The sequence below is a fragment of the Suricata suricatta genome, chromosome 3 (assembly GCF_006229205.1).
Source record: "Suricata suricatta isolate VVHF042 chromosome 3, meerkat_22Aug2017_6uvM2_HiC, whole genome shotgun sequence".
NCBI lineage: Eukaryota > Metazoa > Chordata > Mammalia > Carnivora > Herpestidae > Suricata > Suricata suricatta.
This window is the reverse complement of record NC_043702.1, coordinates 170,976,384-170,992,764: the sequence shown is the minus strand read 5'-3', so window position 1 is coordinate 170,992,764 and position 16,381 is coordinate 170,976,384. Positions and strand designations below refer to the sequence as shown.

Sequence of the window (16,381 nt, the reverse complement as noted above, 5' to 3'; positions counted from 1 at the left end):
GGGACCCCTTTGCTTCTGGGGAAGAATGGGAGCTAGAACACACGAGCGAGCGTTACCCGGCCACCCCCTCCCGCCCCTCTGAGCTTGCTTCTCCCTGCTGGTTGTTTTGGAGTGTTGTGGATTTTTTTTTTTGACAGGGGGAGGGGTTGCAGGTGGGTGGGGCGATTCTGGGGGGGCCTTGGAGGCAGTGAGTGAGAAAGTCTGGAGCAGGTTGCTATGGTAACCGCCTCCTCAGTCAGGGGAGCTGTTGCCAGGGTTACTGCTGGGGGGGGGAGAAATGAGAAAAGATGGGGGGGAAGGAGGTGTGACTTGTCACTCTGGGCTGAAGCTTGGCCCCTAGCTTCTCCATCTCTTCCCGACTACTCCCACCGCCCTTAGGTCTTCATTTTCTCCCTCCAGCCCGGCCCTCCCCAGCCTCGGCCAGGGTGGAGGGAGCTGGTGGAGGGAGGTGCCGGTGAGGAGACCTGACCAGCCTCTCCCTTTGTTCCTCCGGACCCCAGTCATGGCCGAGTACGGGACCCTCCTCCAGGACCTGACCAACAACATCACCCTTGAAGACCTGGAACAGCTCAAATCGGCCTGCAAGGAGGACATCCCCAGCGAGAAGAGCGAGGAGATCACGACTGGCAGTGCCTGGCTCAGCTTCCTGGAGAGCCACAACAAGCTGGACAAAGGTGGGCGGGGGCCGCGGCGGCGAGAAGCAAGGTCGGGGCTGCAGGTGCCAAGCATGCTCCTCTCCGGCGGGGCGGGCGGGCGGGCGGCAGGGGGTGGGGGGTCCGTACACGCTTCACGGTGCTCCTCAGGCACTGACGCGGGGCTCGTCACCACTGTTCTGTCATCAGAGATGTAACAACACATTAAAACATAAGTTAAAAGCCATGAAATTGGAAGTAAAACCCCAAGTTCTGACGTTTCCATACCCACTTTTAGAGACCACTGCTCCGGGAGTGGCTTTAGGGGGGAGTTGGGCTGTTAAGAGAGCCCTGAAAGGACAAGTGGATTTTGAAGGCAGGGTCCCCATCGGGGCGTGCTTGGCAAAGGGCCACAGCCACAGAGCGGGGGTGTCTGGTGTGTCTGGGTGAGCAAGGGGCCCTGTCTAGCTTGCCTGGGGCCCAGGGTACGTTTAGTGGCTAGGAAGGTAAGTTAAGGCTGTGCCCTTGAGGGACGGGGTGTTGGGGGGGGGCGGGTGAGTGACCCTTGGGCCCCGCAAGGTCAGGTCTGCCTGTAGCGTGGTTAGCAGTTGGGAGGTGGCTGTAGGGCTCACAGGGAAGGGGCCAGGAAGGACCGAGGTGTCTGCGGTCTAGAACCGGCCCAGCCGCGCAGAGCGTCCATCTGGCCACATCTGTGCCTGGCCTCGCCACGCCCAGAACCTCTCCTGGCTTGTCTAAGGGTCAGCACCCCCACACCTGCTGTCGGGAAATTCTTCCGGACGCTGCCGTGGAGGAGTGGAAGGGAGTCCGGGTGGGTGTGGGGTGTCAGGAAGGCCAGTTAATTGTTCTGTTCTCCCCTCCCCACCACGTGGAACCTGGTGTTCAGCCCGGACCCCTCGTTCTCAATCCTTAATTTTTAAACTTCACTGACCAAGCACCTGCTCTTCCCTTCGCAGAAGGCCTCTGTACTCAGTTGCTGCCTTGGCCCCGGTGCCCTGCTGGGGGGCGGGGGTGGAAGGGGAGCCCGCCCCCTCCTGGGGCGTGCCCTCTGCCAGCCAGTGGGAGCAACTCCTTGGGTCTCGGTTCAGGAAGCCAGCCCGGTGGGCAGGGGGCGGGGCCTCTCCCGCCCCGATGACCGCGCCTCCGCCTTCCCTCAGACAACCTCTCCTACATCGAGCACATCTTCGAGATCTCTCGCCGCCCGGACCTGCTCACCATGGTGGTGGACTACAGAACCCGTGTTCTCAAGATCTCCGAGGAGGACGAGCTGGACACCAAGCTCACCCGCATCCCCAGTGCCAAGAAGTACAAAGGTAGGAGGCCAGGCCTGTAACGTGCACCTGTCGCCCCTCCCGCGGGCGATCCTTGGAGCACTGGGCTTTGGGGCGAGTGGAGGCGGACACGGTGGGCCCGCCTGGTGGCTCCCATGCCTCCCGTCCCTGGACACCTCCCTTTTTGCCCCCAGACATTATCCGGCAGCCCTCGGAGGAAGAGATCATCAAATTGGCCCCGCCACCGAAGAAAGCCTGAGCGAGGGGGAGGAGAGGAGGAAGGTTGGACCTTCACTGGACCACTCCCTTCCCCCCAGCCTCCAGGGGAGGGGTGAGGGCAACCCCCCCAGTCTACCCTCTTACTAACCTGGTCCTAACCCCCTTACTGTGCGCGTGTGTGTGCGTGTGCGCACGCTCTGGCTGTCCGTCTGTATGTCTAGCTCATCTAGTTCCTCCTCCTTGTGAGGGGATGGGGGGGGTCCGGCTGGGGGGCAGCGCTTCGTTTCCCCACTTTAGGGGGAGGTGAGGGCTATTTCTATGCAAATAGAAATGGGCACATTCCTCCTACTGCCCTTCCCTCCACTCTCCCCCCACGCGGCTGAAGTGTGGGAGCAGAAAGGACCTGTGTTCTCCTGTGCGGAAGAGCTGAGCTGGGGGGAGGCATGGGGAGAGGTGGGGATCCAGCGGCGAGCAGTGGGAGGGAAAGTGGCTCCCCACCCCCACCTGGAAGGGGTGAAGAACAGCCAGAGTTCTGAGTTTGTGCTCCCATGCTGGAGCGGCCTAGAGTTTTCCAGCGGCTCCTCGGGTCGGAGGGCCTGGGCCCCAGCAGGTCCTGTTTTGCTCCCCTCCCACGGGCCTAGGGTGGGTATGAGCCAGGGATCTAGGGAGAGAGGACCACTGGATCCTCTCCTGGCCCCAAAGTTCACACCCCATGGAGCACCCAGCATTAGATCGCCCCTCCCAGCCTCCCCCAGAGCCTGTGCTGGGTGCAGTCCCCCCTAAACCGGACGTGGGGAGAGAGGGGGGGCCCTCTTTTCCACTCCTTTATTCCTACTCAGACTGTTGCACACACTGACTCCAAACCTAGGGAGACTGAGGAATGAGCTCCTTAGGTCCTGACCCCAAAACCTGTCCCACCCACAGGGTCCCGGCGTGGTCCCTCCAGGCGACCCTCCCTGTCTCGGGTCTAGAACACCCCCAGCTGGAACGAAGGGAAGAAGCTAGTTACAGTGTCTTCCTTCGCACTGACCCCCCAGCCTCAGTTCAGTTCAGGAGGGGCCTCGTCAGCCCACCCTCCCCCCTCTCCCGGCGTGTTGGCTCGTGAATGCCTCCTGGCCGCATCACTAGAGTGCAGTGACCCCAGCCTCCTTCCTGTGCCAGGACGCACCCCCGCCCTGACCGTGCTAACTGTGTGTACATATATCTCTACATATATGTATATTAAACCCGCACTGCCATGTCCGCCCTTTCTTGTGGTGTCCAGCGTTCACTTCTTGTCTAGGCCAGGGCGGGGCGGGAGGGATGCCGCAGCCAAGGGAGTGCCAGTCACGTGGCTACACAGTCAAAATGAGAAAACTTTTTTCAACTTTAAATTCACATGCGACCTCGAGAGGCGATTTAGAGAGAGTTGAAGTTCAGAGCGGTTAAGATGTGGGAGCAGAACTTCAGTGGGTGGGGGGCTGGCTGCTGGGGGAGGGGAGAAGCCAAACTGGCCGGAGAGCGCGGCCCCTTTGCCCAGCCCAGCGTCCCCCCTGGCCACTGCTGCGGACACCTGCCTTAACACGTCCACCTTGAGTACTCCACAGTTTTGCCTTAAGGACCTCCCCAAGTTTCCCCAGCCCTGGCTGGCTTCTCCCGTAAGGACAGAGAGAGACTTGCAGAATTGGGAGGGGGGAACTGAGCACGAACTGTCCTTCCAGTCAGGATATGTGATGTGAGAGCGTGTGTGTAAGAGCAGGCGAGCGAGCGCGTGCGCGAGCGAGAAGGAAGAGAAGAGGGCGAGATGGGAGAAGGGAGCCGGTCATCTCCAGCAGAGTCTCGTCGGAGCTCTGTGAGCAGAAGTGATCTAGACAGACTAACCTGCCCTCCCGGCCCCCTCCTGCGCTGCCCCGTCTACAGTGTGCACGGCCTCGTTCTAACCCTGGAATAAAGGTGATTGTACTGTACCCGATTCTAGGGTTTTGTGAGTGACCGGGATTCTGGAGTCTTTGCATGACTGGGAAGCGGGGGGAGCGATACCCCGGATCCCTCCGCTGCAGCCTGGCAGAGGCCAGGAAACCCCCCAAGGGCATCCTCCTCTCCCGTCTCCTGAGAAGCCCCGAGCTACGGGGCCGGCTCCGCTTACAGCGCCGGAGCCCGAGAACATGGGCGTCCGGACCGGACCTCCTTGAACCTCGAGGACGGGGCCAGGCCCCTGTGGTGGGAGGAATGAACGGGCCACACATCACACACACAGCAGCAGTCAGAAAGGGCGGGGAGCTTTACTGAGAGAAAATACACAACCAAGTCCAGAACACATTGGCTTTTGGGCCACTGCGTCACCCCACGGGCCACAGGGACACACAGGTCCCCACCTCGGGGAGGATGTGCAGCACCTCCCGTCCGGTCCGAGACTTGCTAAGAAAAGGAGCAGGAGGAAGGGGTGTCTGGGGACTCCGTCCCTTCTCTCTTCCCTTCCTTCCCAGCCCCAGGGTGCAGACTTCCTGCTGGGGTCTAAGAAAGAGCAGCACCAGCAGTAAGGGCAAGAATTCAACTAGGACGTTCAGTCAGTGACGGGTGTCTAGACAGGTGCCTGCGCCCCAACCATCTTCCTCCTCAGATTAATGATCTGTCCCCCGCTGGCAAGATGGCAAGAGGCAGTCAAGCCGGAAAGGCCCCCCCTCAGGAGGGCTTTCTCTGCTCTGGGCTCCCACGAGGAAGGGGGATGCTGGGGGGGGGAGGGGCTTAGGGAACCAGCGGCTACAGGTGCCAGTGGGCGTGGCCTGTCACATGCTGCACGAGGAGACAGCCCGCAGTGGCGCAACCTTCCTCAAGTCCCAGTTCAGTCAGGTTTTGGAGACGGGCCAGCCTGCGGTCCGGAGAGCCTCCTGGGAGCACCCCCAGACCCCAGGAGAGGCAGGAGATCTGAGGCAGAGAACTGGGAGGAGCAGGGCCCTGCTTCCCCGGCCGCGGGGCCGTGGCAGGAGGCAGGGAAGGGCACGACCGGGGGTCCTTCCGGTCTTGAGCCTCCAAAATGCCAAGGGGTCTGCCGCCATCCCCGGGGCCGCACACAGAGGGCGCTGAGCCGGTGCCACGGCGAGGGCAGGGGCCCCACCTCCCCCTTCGGTCCCTCCCCTGTGATCATGGAAGACATACGGGTGTTCAAACTGACAAGAATTTTAACACGATACATCCAAGTTTCACTTGCTTTTTAATATATTTATAGATATAAAATTAGGCCTCTAACAGTGACAGGGCAAGGAGACTGCTGCCACCAAACAACTTTTTTTTAAAGTAACAGAAGAGGTAACATCCTTCCTAGTCTTCCTCCACTCCTGCCCCTCCCCCACCACCCCCGCCCCCCTCACCAGGCCTGGGCAGGGGTGACGGGGTGCAGAGGAGAGCATGGCGGGCACACGCAGCCTGGTGTGAAACACTGCGGGAAGGCCGGGATGGATGGGTGGGAGGGGAGGTGAAGGGGGTGGGTGGTCAGGGGCTCGGAGGACTCCCCGGAAGAACAGGATCCTGGGATGGGCGCTTCCGGGAGGTGGGGCTGGACAATGCAACTGTCACAGACTTTTAAAAAATAAAGAAGAAGGTCAACAACCCAAAACAAAGAGAGCGGCACTCCACCGTCCCTGCCGGCCCGTCGGTGCTGAGCAGCCAGTTATCTCCACCCCCCGCCCAAGAAACAAGGGAGATTAAAGGAAAGGAAACCCCATCCCCTACCCCAAACAGTCAACAAAATAGGCTCCCCCCTCCGAAAAATCAAGGCTTTGGGGAGAGGCCATTCCTGTGAGCCCTCTGCGCCTCTCCGAGGAGCCCACCCAGGGCCTGGCTCCTACTCCTAGCAACTGGCAGGTTCGCGCCCCCTCTGGGCTTTCTCCTGGGAGGTCTTTCTTTTATCTAAAGCAAAAAGTCCAAAGTGCGTTTCTGCTGAAGGTAAGGGCCTGGGACAGGAAAGGGCTGTCCAGGCAGCATCCGGGGTGGCAGCTCCGGCCCGCCCCTCCTGGGTCCGAGGCCTCAGGACGGCATGCACTGCACCCGGTCGGGGCCCTCCTCCTCGTCCGACGTGTCTGAGGAGCTGGGAGACTCATCCGAGTCTGCATCCGCAGCCCCGACCCCAGGCTCTCGCCAGCGCTGTAGAATGGGAAAGGCCTGTTAGTCGTCCCCCCGCGGCCAGGACCAGCCTGTTCACTAGAATTCACGTACTCTAGGCCAGGGGTCAGCAGACTTGTTCGTAAAGGGTCAGACAATAACTATTACAGAGTCGTGGGCCGTATCTCTATTGCAACTATTCAACCCCGCTGTTGCAGGAGAGCAGCCACAGACAACATGAAGGAATGGGTGTGGTGGTATTCCAATAAAACTTTATTTGCAAAAAAACAGGCAGCATGCCAACTGCCAGAGCCCGCTAACCCCTGCCCTAGGCCTCTGCTGGCTTGAGGACAAACAGAAGGTCGCCCTGACACTTCATAATTCTTGCCAACTCCGTCCTCAGCGACATGCCCCCGTCCCTGCGGAGACAGCACTCTCATGTGCGGCAATGGAGAGTGGGGGGCAAACACCACCTGTTGGCCTGGTGGCTCTCCCAAGGCTCATCAGGGCTCGGATGGGGATGGAGGACAGTGGGAAGGAAACCTGCCCCAAAGCCCCCGATCTCCCTCTAAAGCAGTGAGGAAGTGTGCACCGGAACAGGGCCCCCCCCACGCCGGCTTACCCGGTGGTGGCGTCTCTGTCTCAGGTGATGCATGAGGAACCAGAGCATGTGGCTGTCAAACAGGTCAGTGTGGTGCAGGCTGTCTTCATCCCGCTCCCGCTTGTTCTTCTTAATCACCTGCGCCAGAAACCGGGTCCGGGGGGTCATGACTAGGGGCCTGGGCCCTGACGGGGAAGGGCTGGCACCCCGTCCCCAGGAAAACGTCCTTGAGGAAGCGTTACGCTGAAGGGGAGCTAGCTTAGACTAGGAAAGGGTGCCCCCGGGTTATCCACCGAGAAAGGCAGGACGCTCTGAGGTAGAAGGATTCTTCCGAAAGACACCCCTTCCCCAGGCCGCCGCGTGGCGGGCGCCCCCCCCTCCCCCCCGAGGGGCAGCCGGCAGTGTGGGGGCGGGGCGGGAGACCCCGAGTCCCCGCGGGCGCCTCGGCCGGCTCCTTACGTCCTTCAGCCCCGTCAGCTCCGTGGAGGTCTCAGCCGTGGGGGCCCAGATCTTGACGTCGTGGTCCAGGCCGCTGGTCGCCAGCACTGGCAGGTGGGGGTGGGGCTCCAGGCAGTTCACCTGGTCCGGAGGAAAGGAGACCACAGGCTCAGGGCTCCATGGGGACAGGACTTAAAAACCACTACTCACCTTGAGCCAAACACACTGCTCAGTGAGAGCTGAGGGGGCTGCCGGGAAGGCCCAGCCGTTGTGAGCGCAGGCCAAGGGCCCGGGGGTGGGAGAAACACTGGGCACAGGCTGGGCAGATAGAACAGGCCATGGCTCGTCTCCCAAGTATAGGCAGGGGTGGCCTTGCCCTGGACACGGCCCGAGGGGTGGGCGGGTGACTGGCCTAGCTCTCTGCTGGCTTCACAGAAAGGCAGAAAGGTCCAGATGACCTCATCCTCTCTGGATTCCACAGCTCCAACTTGCCCAAGGCTGGAAAAAAACCATCTCCATGCCTTTCACCAAATGGCAAATACATTTTTTAAAATGAAGAAAGCAGCAGCTGCTGCTAAGCCCCCAGAAAAGAAAACAATCACATTCACTTGGCACCATTCACTCGGCCTGGAGGGAGGCACAGGCTGGGGGGGGGGGGGGCAGTGGAGAGCCCGGCAGGCCCCAGGGGACAGCACCGTGCTGTGCGCCCACAGAGCCCAACAGGCCCGGCCCCAGGGTGGCCGGTGCAGGAACGTAGCTTCCTGGGGCATCCATGGCGTCAATCTAGGCCACCTCTGGGCACAGTGACTGCGCAGGACAAACGGACTATGGCAGACAGCAGGCCCTCTGGCTTCAGCGGCTTCCTTCTGTCTGGAGACACCCACGCCCCCTGCTGTCTGGCTTGGAAACATCAGCCTTCAGAATAGGGCAGGGCACGGCACGCAGCTCCCAGGGCCACTGGAAGAGCTGGTCCCACGTCTAGCTGCTAAAGCAGTTTTAGGCTTAGTCAGACGAGGAATAGATAGGAAAGGCAACCGGAAGGAAGAGGGTGTGGTCCTAGCCGGTCCTCACCTGCGCCCCCCATCCCATCCCGCCTTGCCGCTGCCCCCGGAGACCAAAAAAACAACCCCTGGCAAAAAGCCCCTTTTATCTTTTCCTTCTTTCTGGACCAACCTCCTCTGCCTGGCCTGCACATGCAGAGAGCGCAGCTGAGGGGAAGCTGGGGCCAGTGTGGAAAAGAACACGGACCCAGACTTCCAACTGTCTTTGTTCTTCCATTTTACAAGTAAATAAACACTCAGAGAAGACTGAGGCAAAACCCGAGCCTAAGTGTAAACGAGAAACCCCATTTCCCTTCTCCTCTCATGCCCCGTGTCATCAGCTCGCTGTGAAGTTCCTACTGGGGCTCTTCTCGGTAGCGTGGAGAGTTCTCAGCATCTGGGGCCTGAGGGGACCCTAGACAGGGGCTCCGGTGCCGGAGACTATTATCCAGAGAGGCGCAACAACTTACACGCACAAACCCGAGCTCCTTCCGCCGCCTCCCGATAAGCCCTCTACCCTGACAGCCCTGCTGGAGCACGGCTGTAAAATTAAAAAAAATTCCTTGGAACTTCAAAGTCAGGACAAAGCCAAGGGCAAGAGGGACAGCAGAGTCAATACCGTCCGGTGCCGGGGCTGGAGCCTGTGAGGGGGTGGGGGGTGACGAGAACTTCCGGCCCCTCTGAGCGCCAGCACTTTCCCAGCCAGTAACACCCCAGCGGAGAGGGCCGGCCTCAAGCAGCCCGGGCTGGGGGTACCCGGATGGGAAGGAGCAGCAAAGTGTGCTGGGGGACCACGAACCGCCCTTGCCTTTAACATCAACCCCCACCCTGACCTTACATGAGAATGAAGAAAGGACTAGAGATTGAGGCAAAACCAGAGTCGAGAAACCTGCGCAGAGCGGATGATCATTTCTAAGACCCTTCTGGTTTTAACACTGTACTTCGGGATGAGCTGCTGTGCACCTCACACACAGGCTGGTGCGGGCGACCTGCTGCAGGGAAGTTAGGACCAAAAAACCAGAGGGGGCCAGGTGAGGACACTCAGGTCCCCAAGCTCACATGGGGCCAAGAACCAGCTGGGATGCTCGCTTCAGGGTGCCTGTCTAGATCTCCTGTTCTAGTCTCTCTCTTGTGACCGCGAGATCCAGGCGTGGGGCCCTCCTATCCCACGCAGTTGCCCTCCCCGCCTGGGAACCTGGATTTCCCATCACACCCTGATACAGGTGGAGCTGAAAGCAAACTGGCCTGCAGAGTGGCTTGGGAGAGGGCATCCAGCCCTGCGCCTCTCCGGAAGGGAACGCAAGATCGTCTATGATCTAGAAAAGATTCACTGGCCCCTGACTTCCTTCCGACTACACGCCCTACTGCAGAACCCTCACGGAGACTCCGGCACTGTAGTCTGTTCACTGCAGATGGCGGAGGAGGGCCGTGGAAGGGCAGGACGGGGCCAGGCGACAGCGAGACGCACCGTCAAGCCCTCCACCCTCTCCACATACGCCCCGGCCAGAGAAGCCTTGATCTATACTGGCCCCAGGTCCCGAAATCTTAGACAAAACCAGAAAAACGTCTGAAAGAGCTTCCTGTGAGGGCAAGAAACACACAAGGAAAGGGAGCCTGCCTACAAAGAACCATTTTAAACTCTAGCACCACTGTCTGGAAACCTCCGGAAGAGATGGACTCTTCACATCTCCCCAGAGCTCAGACGGGATGAAAGCCCCTCCTTAGAGGCTCGTGGCCAGAGGCCTTGGGCAGTCAGTACAAGGCCGTCTCCCGAAATGCCTTTTTCAGATCTGCTGCAGTCCAAAAACCTTATAAGAGGAACCACTAAACTCCTTTTGGAGTCTGGGTCTCAAAAAAGAAAAAAAATGTCTGATTAGCTAGATACATCGTAAGAGCTGACCACGTGCCACCCCCGGTTCAGGACCCCTCAAGCTTCCTCTCTGCCCCAGCCCTATGAAGGGCGTTTAGAATTCAAAGGACAGCAGACGGACTGGACCATGGGCCGCACCGCAGGCTGCTCGGTCACTAAGCGACAACAACTTGCCACGTGTGCTCTGTCCCATCTACATGTCTGTGTCATGGGTTTATGTTCATTTAAATATAAATAAGACACTTCACCTTTAGATGTTTAATATATATCTCCTAAGTACCAGGATGCCCTACACAAAATGCTGCTGTCACGTGACATAAACTTCACATCGAAGGCCCCGGGAAAGGACGTGTGGACCATATTCTGACTCGCCCGACTGTCTGGGAAATGCTCCTTCTACCTTGGATCCACTGACCCCGGATCTAGTCAAGGTCACTACTCAGCTACCCCTGAGCGATGAGGCATGTGGCGTGGAGAGCCCTCAACCCCAACGCTCCTCCTTGGGAGAAGTGCATGCCGAGAGATCCCTCACTCAGGCCGGAGGCTCTTCCCTGCGGTCCCTTTCTCTCCTGAGCAAACCATGCGTCAGAGCAGCGGAAGACAGAAAACGGGAGAAAAGATTCCATTGAAACCTCAGCACCCCCGACACGACTGCCTTCGATGTGGCCGGCCGGCCCTCCGGGACACGGCCCGGTGGCGCTAACACCCCCGCGGCGGCGGGCAGGGCCGGCCCGGCCGGGGTACTCACCACGCCTCCCTTGTCCCCCTCCATGAACTGCACGATCTGGCAGGAGGACTTCTCCCAGAGGAAGATGTGCCCGCAGTCACTGCCGCTCACCACAAACTCACTCTTGGGGCCGTAGAAATTGACGCCTTTTACTGAAATGATGAATGAGGGGAGAAACCACATGAAAGTTGGCACCAGGCCTGTACATATTTACCTCATGGGGAATTTCGTTATTCACAAACTCCAAGTCAGCCTCGAGCCACAGAATCCCTTTCATTTTCACAAACCAGATCAAGGGCTGGTGCACACACACAGACGGAGCAAGAGGCGTGCCCGGCCTGAGACCACTCGCCGCCAAGAGCTCCGCGGGGCAGGGGGGCTACGGCCCCTGGCCGGCAGCAGCGGTCACTGTGGTCTACACCCTGCGGGGCAGGCCCGGCCTCTCGCCGGCCTTGCCCGTCCCGGCCTGAATCACCCCCCTAGGCAGCCCTACTGCACGCCCCGGACCATCCGTGGTGTGTGTGCTTCCTTAGTACCTGTCGGTGCTCCCTGGGCCGTGAGGGGGGCTGAGGAGAAGGGAGGACTCTGCCACAACCGGCCCTGAGAAGCGCTGCACCCAAGACCGAACAACAGGGCTCCGCACTCCGACGCGACTCGGGGGAGCAGGGCCCCGCTGCGCAGCTCCACTCCGGGCACGGGGCTGTGCCCTCACCCCGGCCGCCCGTGGACTGAGTTCCAAGCCCAAGTCTCCCCCGCTCTCCTCACCCACTCAGAAGACAAGGACACGTCCCTCCAAGTCAAAGGAGAACTACACAGGTACTCATTAGGAGTGGTGACCACCACAGAGCAGTGGCCTCCCAGCTTTTCTGTACATGAGTCACGTGGGGAGCGTCTGAGAGACCCCGTCAAACTGTACCCCACAGCAGTTACACTGGATGTCTAGGCGCAGAAGCCACGCTCCAGAACTTCTGAAAGATCGGCAGGGGACGCCGCGGTGCGGCAGGGCTCGGGAGCCGCACACAGAGCCCCAGCGGCCCGTGTCCGCTGTAGACGGGCAAAGGCCCCAGCGGCACCTCCTCCGCCGCCTCGTCCCGCACAGAGCGAGCCGCTCACCCCCCATCTCAGGCAAGTCAGCGCCACTGACAGAGCAGGGCTTTCCCGCACTGCCCAACGAGCCTGGGAAGTCTGCAGCCGCCTGCAGTCCTGAGAAAAACAGTCCCTCCCGTCTCCTCGCGCCCAAAGGAGGCAGCATCACTGCGGGATCCAGAGGCTTCGGGCCTCTGCGCGTGAGCCCAGCAGGCCCGTGAAAACTCCTGCGCAGGTAGGGACACCCTCCCCCGGTCACGTCCTTCAGGTAGCTCTGGTGTGTACCGCCGGAACGAAAGGGAGCCGCTCTCGCCAACAGCCGGAAGCCCAAGACAGCCTCACCTGTGGCATTGTTCCTGTGGCCCTTGTATCTCTTCACATACTGGGCCCCATCGCTGTGAGAGGAGTTGAAGAGGTAAATGTCTTCATCGTTGTAGCTGGCCAGGAGCTCTGCCAAGAACAAGCACACAGCAGTGAAGGCAAAGGCTGAAAGACAGCCGGGACCAGGAGTCAGGGGCTGGGGTGCAGCTTCTGGCCGGCAGTGCCCCCTACTAGTACCCAGGCATGGCACCCATGTCACTCAGGTGTCAGGGCGGACTCAGAGCACGCGGCCAGGCCAGCCCGGGGGCAGCAGAAGGCTCGGGAGGGTCACGCCCAGCAGCTCCAGGCCGAGCCAGAGGCGGTCGCACCTGCTCAGGCAAGGAGCCTGGGCTTCAGGAAGGGCGCTGCTGGACCTGAGCTGCGGCACTCTGCAGGTGGCGCCTGGCACCTCCAAGGGTCACCTGCTGCGTCCTCCCGCGCACGCTCACCAGCAGCAGCTGCTCCCCGGCTGCTCGGCTGGGAGCCGGAGCGCAGCGGTGAGCGGCGGAGGGCACACGCCCCGCGGGCTCAGCAGCTCCCCGGACAGAGGGGGTGCGCCAGCCTCGGAGCCGGGCCCTGCTCACGTACCTGTGCCGTCGTGGCTGTACACAAGACAGGTGATGTTTGCTTTGGACTCACTGTTCACCTGCAATAAGGAGCAGATACTGACTGATGCCCCACCCCCCCCCACCTGTTACACCACCTTCCGGAAACAGGTTTTCCTTCAAACTCCCCTAGATCTTCTCCCAGAGTGAGAGAGACAGAGAGAGAGGCAGAGACCGGAGTACAGCCAGGGCAAGGGGGCCGCCTCGGGGGAGAGGGTTTTCTGCCGGCTGTCCTGTGTGTACCAGCCAGCCTCCGTCCACACCAGCTCACTCGGCCCCAGCGTCCTGGGCAAGGCGGTGCTCTCCCCCTCCGCGCTCGTTCGGCGGGAAAGCCTAGCTCGGAGGTGAAGTGACCGCCGGACGCCACAAGCCCGAAGGCGGTGGAGCCAGGGCTCCAAGTCAGGGGTCTGACTCAAAAGTCCAAGCTCCTCCTGCCATGCCGACAAGTCTGGGGACAGCCCGGGGGGGGCGGGGTCAGGAGAGCCCGGAACCACCGGCCCTTCGTGAATCTTACCAGGTGGTGAGGACAGAATTTCTTGAGCACTCCGTTGTTCTCGTTCTCATCGATTTTCCTCTGGTCGTAAATCCTGTAGTGGCAGAAACGACGGAAACGCCGAAACTCACAAACTGATCCCTTGAAGAGCTGTGACCGAGTAGTGGCAGCAACAGCAGTCAGCCGGAGGACAGGGCAGATAGAGGATACCTCCCAACCAAGCTGCCGGCCCCCGCTCCTCCCCGAGCCGCCCCCCCCCCCCCCCCCCCCCCCCCCCCCCCCCCCCCCCCCCCCCCCCCCCCCCCCCCCCCCCCCCCCCCCCCCCCCCCGGCTCTTCACACCCAGCTCTGCTCCAAGTGGCAATCCTCAATCTCTTCGGTCTGAAGGGTCTTCTAATCGCTTACTGATTACGTTCACCGAAAGCTCCCCAACAGGGCGTACTGCTACCGGGCCAGGCTCGTGCAAGTCCGTGGGTCTTCCCTCCTGTCCTGGCCCCCCGGCTGGTTCTCCCTCTCGTCTCCCCCGGTGACGACCACAAACGCGCACCATACCAGGATCTCCTCCGGACTTCCTCTCTCCTGCCTTCACTCCTGTCCACCCACGGTCCCCCTCCCTCATCTCTGCAACACCCGTTCCGACATCCGGGGCAGACACTCGGTGTGCGCGTCCTGCCAGGCGCCGGGCATCCGAGAGGAACGGCATGCGGCCTGTGCGCCCTCCGAGCTCGGCGCCCCCTCTCCACGGCTGCTCCTGACCTCGCGCCTGCAGGCCGGGAGGCCTCAGTCCACTCTTAGGCCTCCTCCCCGCACCTGCCCGCCCGCTTCCTAATAACCCTCCCTCTACTGACGGTTCCCGTGACTGCCTTCTCTGTCCTGCCCTCTTGTCGTCAAATCAGCAACCTGCGTCAACATCTTCACTTCCTCACTCCCTCCTCACGTGCCAGTCCACTCCAGTCTCGCCTTGGCCCTCAGCCCTCGACTGAGACTGGTCTGGCTCAAGTCACCAGGGGCCCGATGGCCTCCGCCCACAGCATGGCGTTCGGGCATGTCCCTCGCATGCTGGCAGCATTCACTGCTCCTTCCCTAAGATGGCGTCTCCCTTGATGGCCAGCCGCCCCTTCCTGGTGTTCATGAGCTTGTCTGTCATTCTCTCTAAAACGATGACGGGCCCGGAGGCCCGGAGGCCCGGTCTGCAGCCCTCCAGCCTCTGTGCAGGGAGGCTGTATGTAACCCAGAGAGAGGTTTTGCTGAGATTCTTTGTATCCTTCTGACCTCCTTGCTCATGTTGTCACCAGAATCATTCCAAAATGCAGCATTTTATGTAAATTCCCTGCTTAAAATCTCTTCAGGGATTCTGTATTTTCTAACAAAGACCAAACTCCTTAGGACAACTCTGCATCTCTTCTCAAAGATCCTGTATGTTACACAAAAACAAACGAAACAAAAAAGCTGTGCTTCCTGAACACACCAGGTCACCCCTTACTCTCTTACCTCTACACCTACTGCTCCTTCTGCCCAATACACGAATTTCCTGTCTTCAAAATTTCCTCCGTGAGAAAGAACATGGTGAAATGCTTTCTGCCATATTTAAGGCATCCAATCAGAGTTCAAATACTAACTCTGCTACTAAATGAATGAGTAATCCTGGGTAGCTACTTAATATTTTTAATCCTTATATACCTGCTATTCTCTGGAATGGGCGAAGACTATGGTGTCTAGCACATAGCAGGTGCTTCGTAAACACTGGATGAAGAAATGAATGAATCAACACACACTTATATTCTCCACAAACTTCTTAAGTTCCTAAGTTGAGAATTACCCAGAAATCTTTGCTAAATGAACCCAGAATAAAGACAAGACAAATAGGAGGGTGCCTGGGTGGGGCTCAGCCGGTTAAGTGTCAGGTTCTTGGTTTCAGCTCAGGTCACGATCTCACAGTTCGTGGGTTTGGGCCCCGTGTCAGGCTCTGCGCTGACATGGTGCAGCCTGCTTAGAACTGTGTCTCCCCCTCTCTCTGCCCCTCCCCTAGCGGTTTATCAAAAATAAATAAAGACAAATAGGAGACTGGTATCCCGCTAATTACTGCTCCACAATAAACAGAGCGTCTGATGATGGTTTTTTCCTTTTCCTCTGAACTAAATCTAAGCCAGCAGTTCTTAAATGTCACTAAGCCATCTTAAACTCTGGAAGTCAGTAAGTTAACAGAACACATTCAAATATCCAATATTTTGGTAAATGGACCATTCGGCATTCCTCCATATCTAATTCGCTCTGCCCCTCTTTACAAGGAAATTTTTGCCTTCTTTCCCCTTTCTTCCGCATTTATTCAGAAACTACTATATTCTATGGGGCGCCTGGGTGGCTAAGTGGGTTAAGCATCACACTCTTGATTTCGGCTCAGGTCAGATCTCCCAGTTCATGGGATCAAGCCCCATATCAGGCTCTGTGCTGACAGCAGGAAGTCTGCTTGGGATTCTCTCTCTCCCCCTCTCTGCCCCTCTCCAACACATGCATGTGCTCTCTCTCTTAAAATAAACTTAAGAAAAAAAAAAAAGAACCTACTATACTCTAGATACGACGCTAGATTAGGGGTTGGCAAACTTTTTCTTAAATGGCAAGATAATATTTTAAGCTCACAAGCCATCCGGTCCTTGTCACAACTACCAAACTCTGCCATTGTAGCGTGAAAGCAGCTTTGGATAATATGTAGATGAATGGCCAGGGCTGTGTTCCAATAAAACTTTATTTAGAAAAAAAACAGGCAGTGTAGTTTGTCAACTACTGAGCTAGACAGCGCGATACAAAGATGAATATGAATTTCCCCCTTATTTTCTGAGCACGGGACAGGAAGAACTTTTTAAACGTCTGAGATTTTCTGTCTTAGAGCAGTCTTGGGCTTACAAGCAGGCTGGGAGAGCTGACAGCGATTTCCCGCATGCGCTCTG

General features: G+C 59.0%; 2 protein-coding genes across 7 annotated transcripts in view; one reads left to right on the top strand and one right to left on the bottom strand.

The window, feature by feature from the left end:
* The first annotated feature begins 345 nt into the window (after positions 1 to 345).
* PEA15 (proliferation and apoptosis adaptor protein 15) lies at positions 346 to 4,086 on the top strand. Its single transcript, XM_029935827.1, has 3 exons — positions 346 to 674; positions 1,808 to 1,963; positions 2,116 to 4,086. The coding sequence occupies exons 1-3, from the start codon at positions 503 to 505 to the stop codon at positions 2,178 to 2,180; spliced, it is 393 nt and encodes a 130-aa protein (XP_029791687.1). The 5' UTR covers positions 346 to 502; the 3' UTR covers positions 2,181 to 4,086.
* Positions 4,087 to 5,311: 1,225 nt separating this feature from the next.
* DCAF8 (DDB1 and CUL4 associated factor 8) overlaps positions 5,312 to 16,381 on the bottom strand; it is a 39,707-nt gene continuing 28,637 nt past the window's right edge. For 5 of the 6 annotated variants that reach the window (XM_029935820.1, XM_029935823.1, XM_029935821.1 and 2 more), the window contains 7 exons: positions 13,459 to 13,531; positions 12,928 to 12,985; positions 12,322 to 12,429; positions 10,915 to 11,045; positions 7,278 to 7,397; positions 6,840 to 6,956; positions 5,312 to 6,259 (listed from right to left, as the gene is read on the bottom strand). In XM_029935820.1, the coding sequence (XP_029791680.1) occupies positions 6,143 to 6,259; positions 6,840 to 6,956; positions 7,278 to 7,397; positions 10,915 to 11,045; positions 12,322 to 12,429; positions 12,928 to 12,985; positions 13,459 to 13,531 (724 nt within the window). In that variant the 3' untranslated portion in view covers positions 5,312 to 6,142. Of the gene's footprint in view, positions 6,260 to 6,839; positions 6,957 to 7,277; positions 7,398 to 9,380; positions 10,718 to 10,914; positions 11,046 to 12,321; positions 12,430 to 12,927; positions 12,986 to 13,458; positions 13,532 to 16,381 lie in introns of those variants that run through there. The other variant, XM_029935825.1, reaches the window with a different exon arrangement.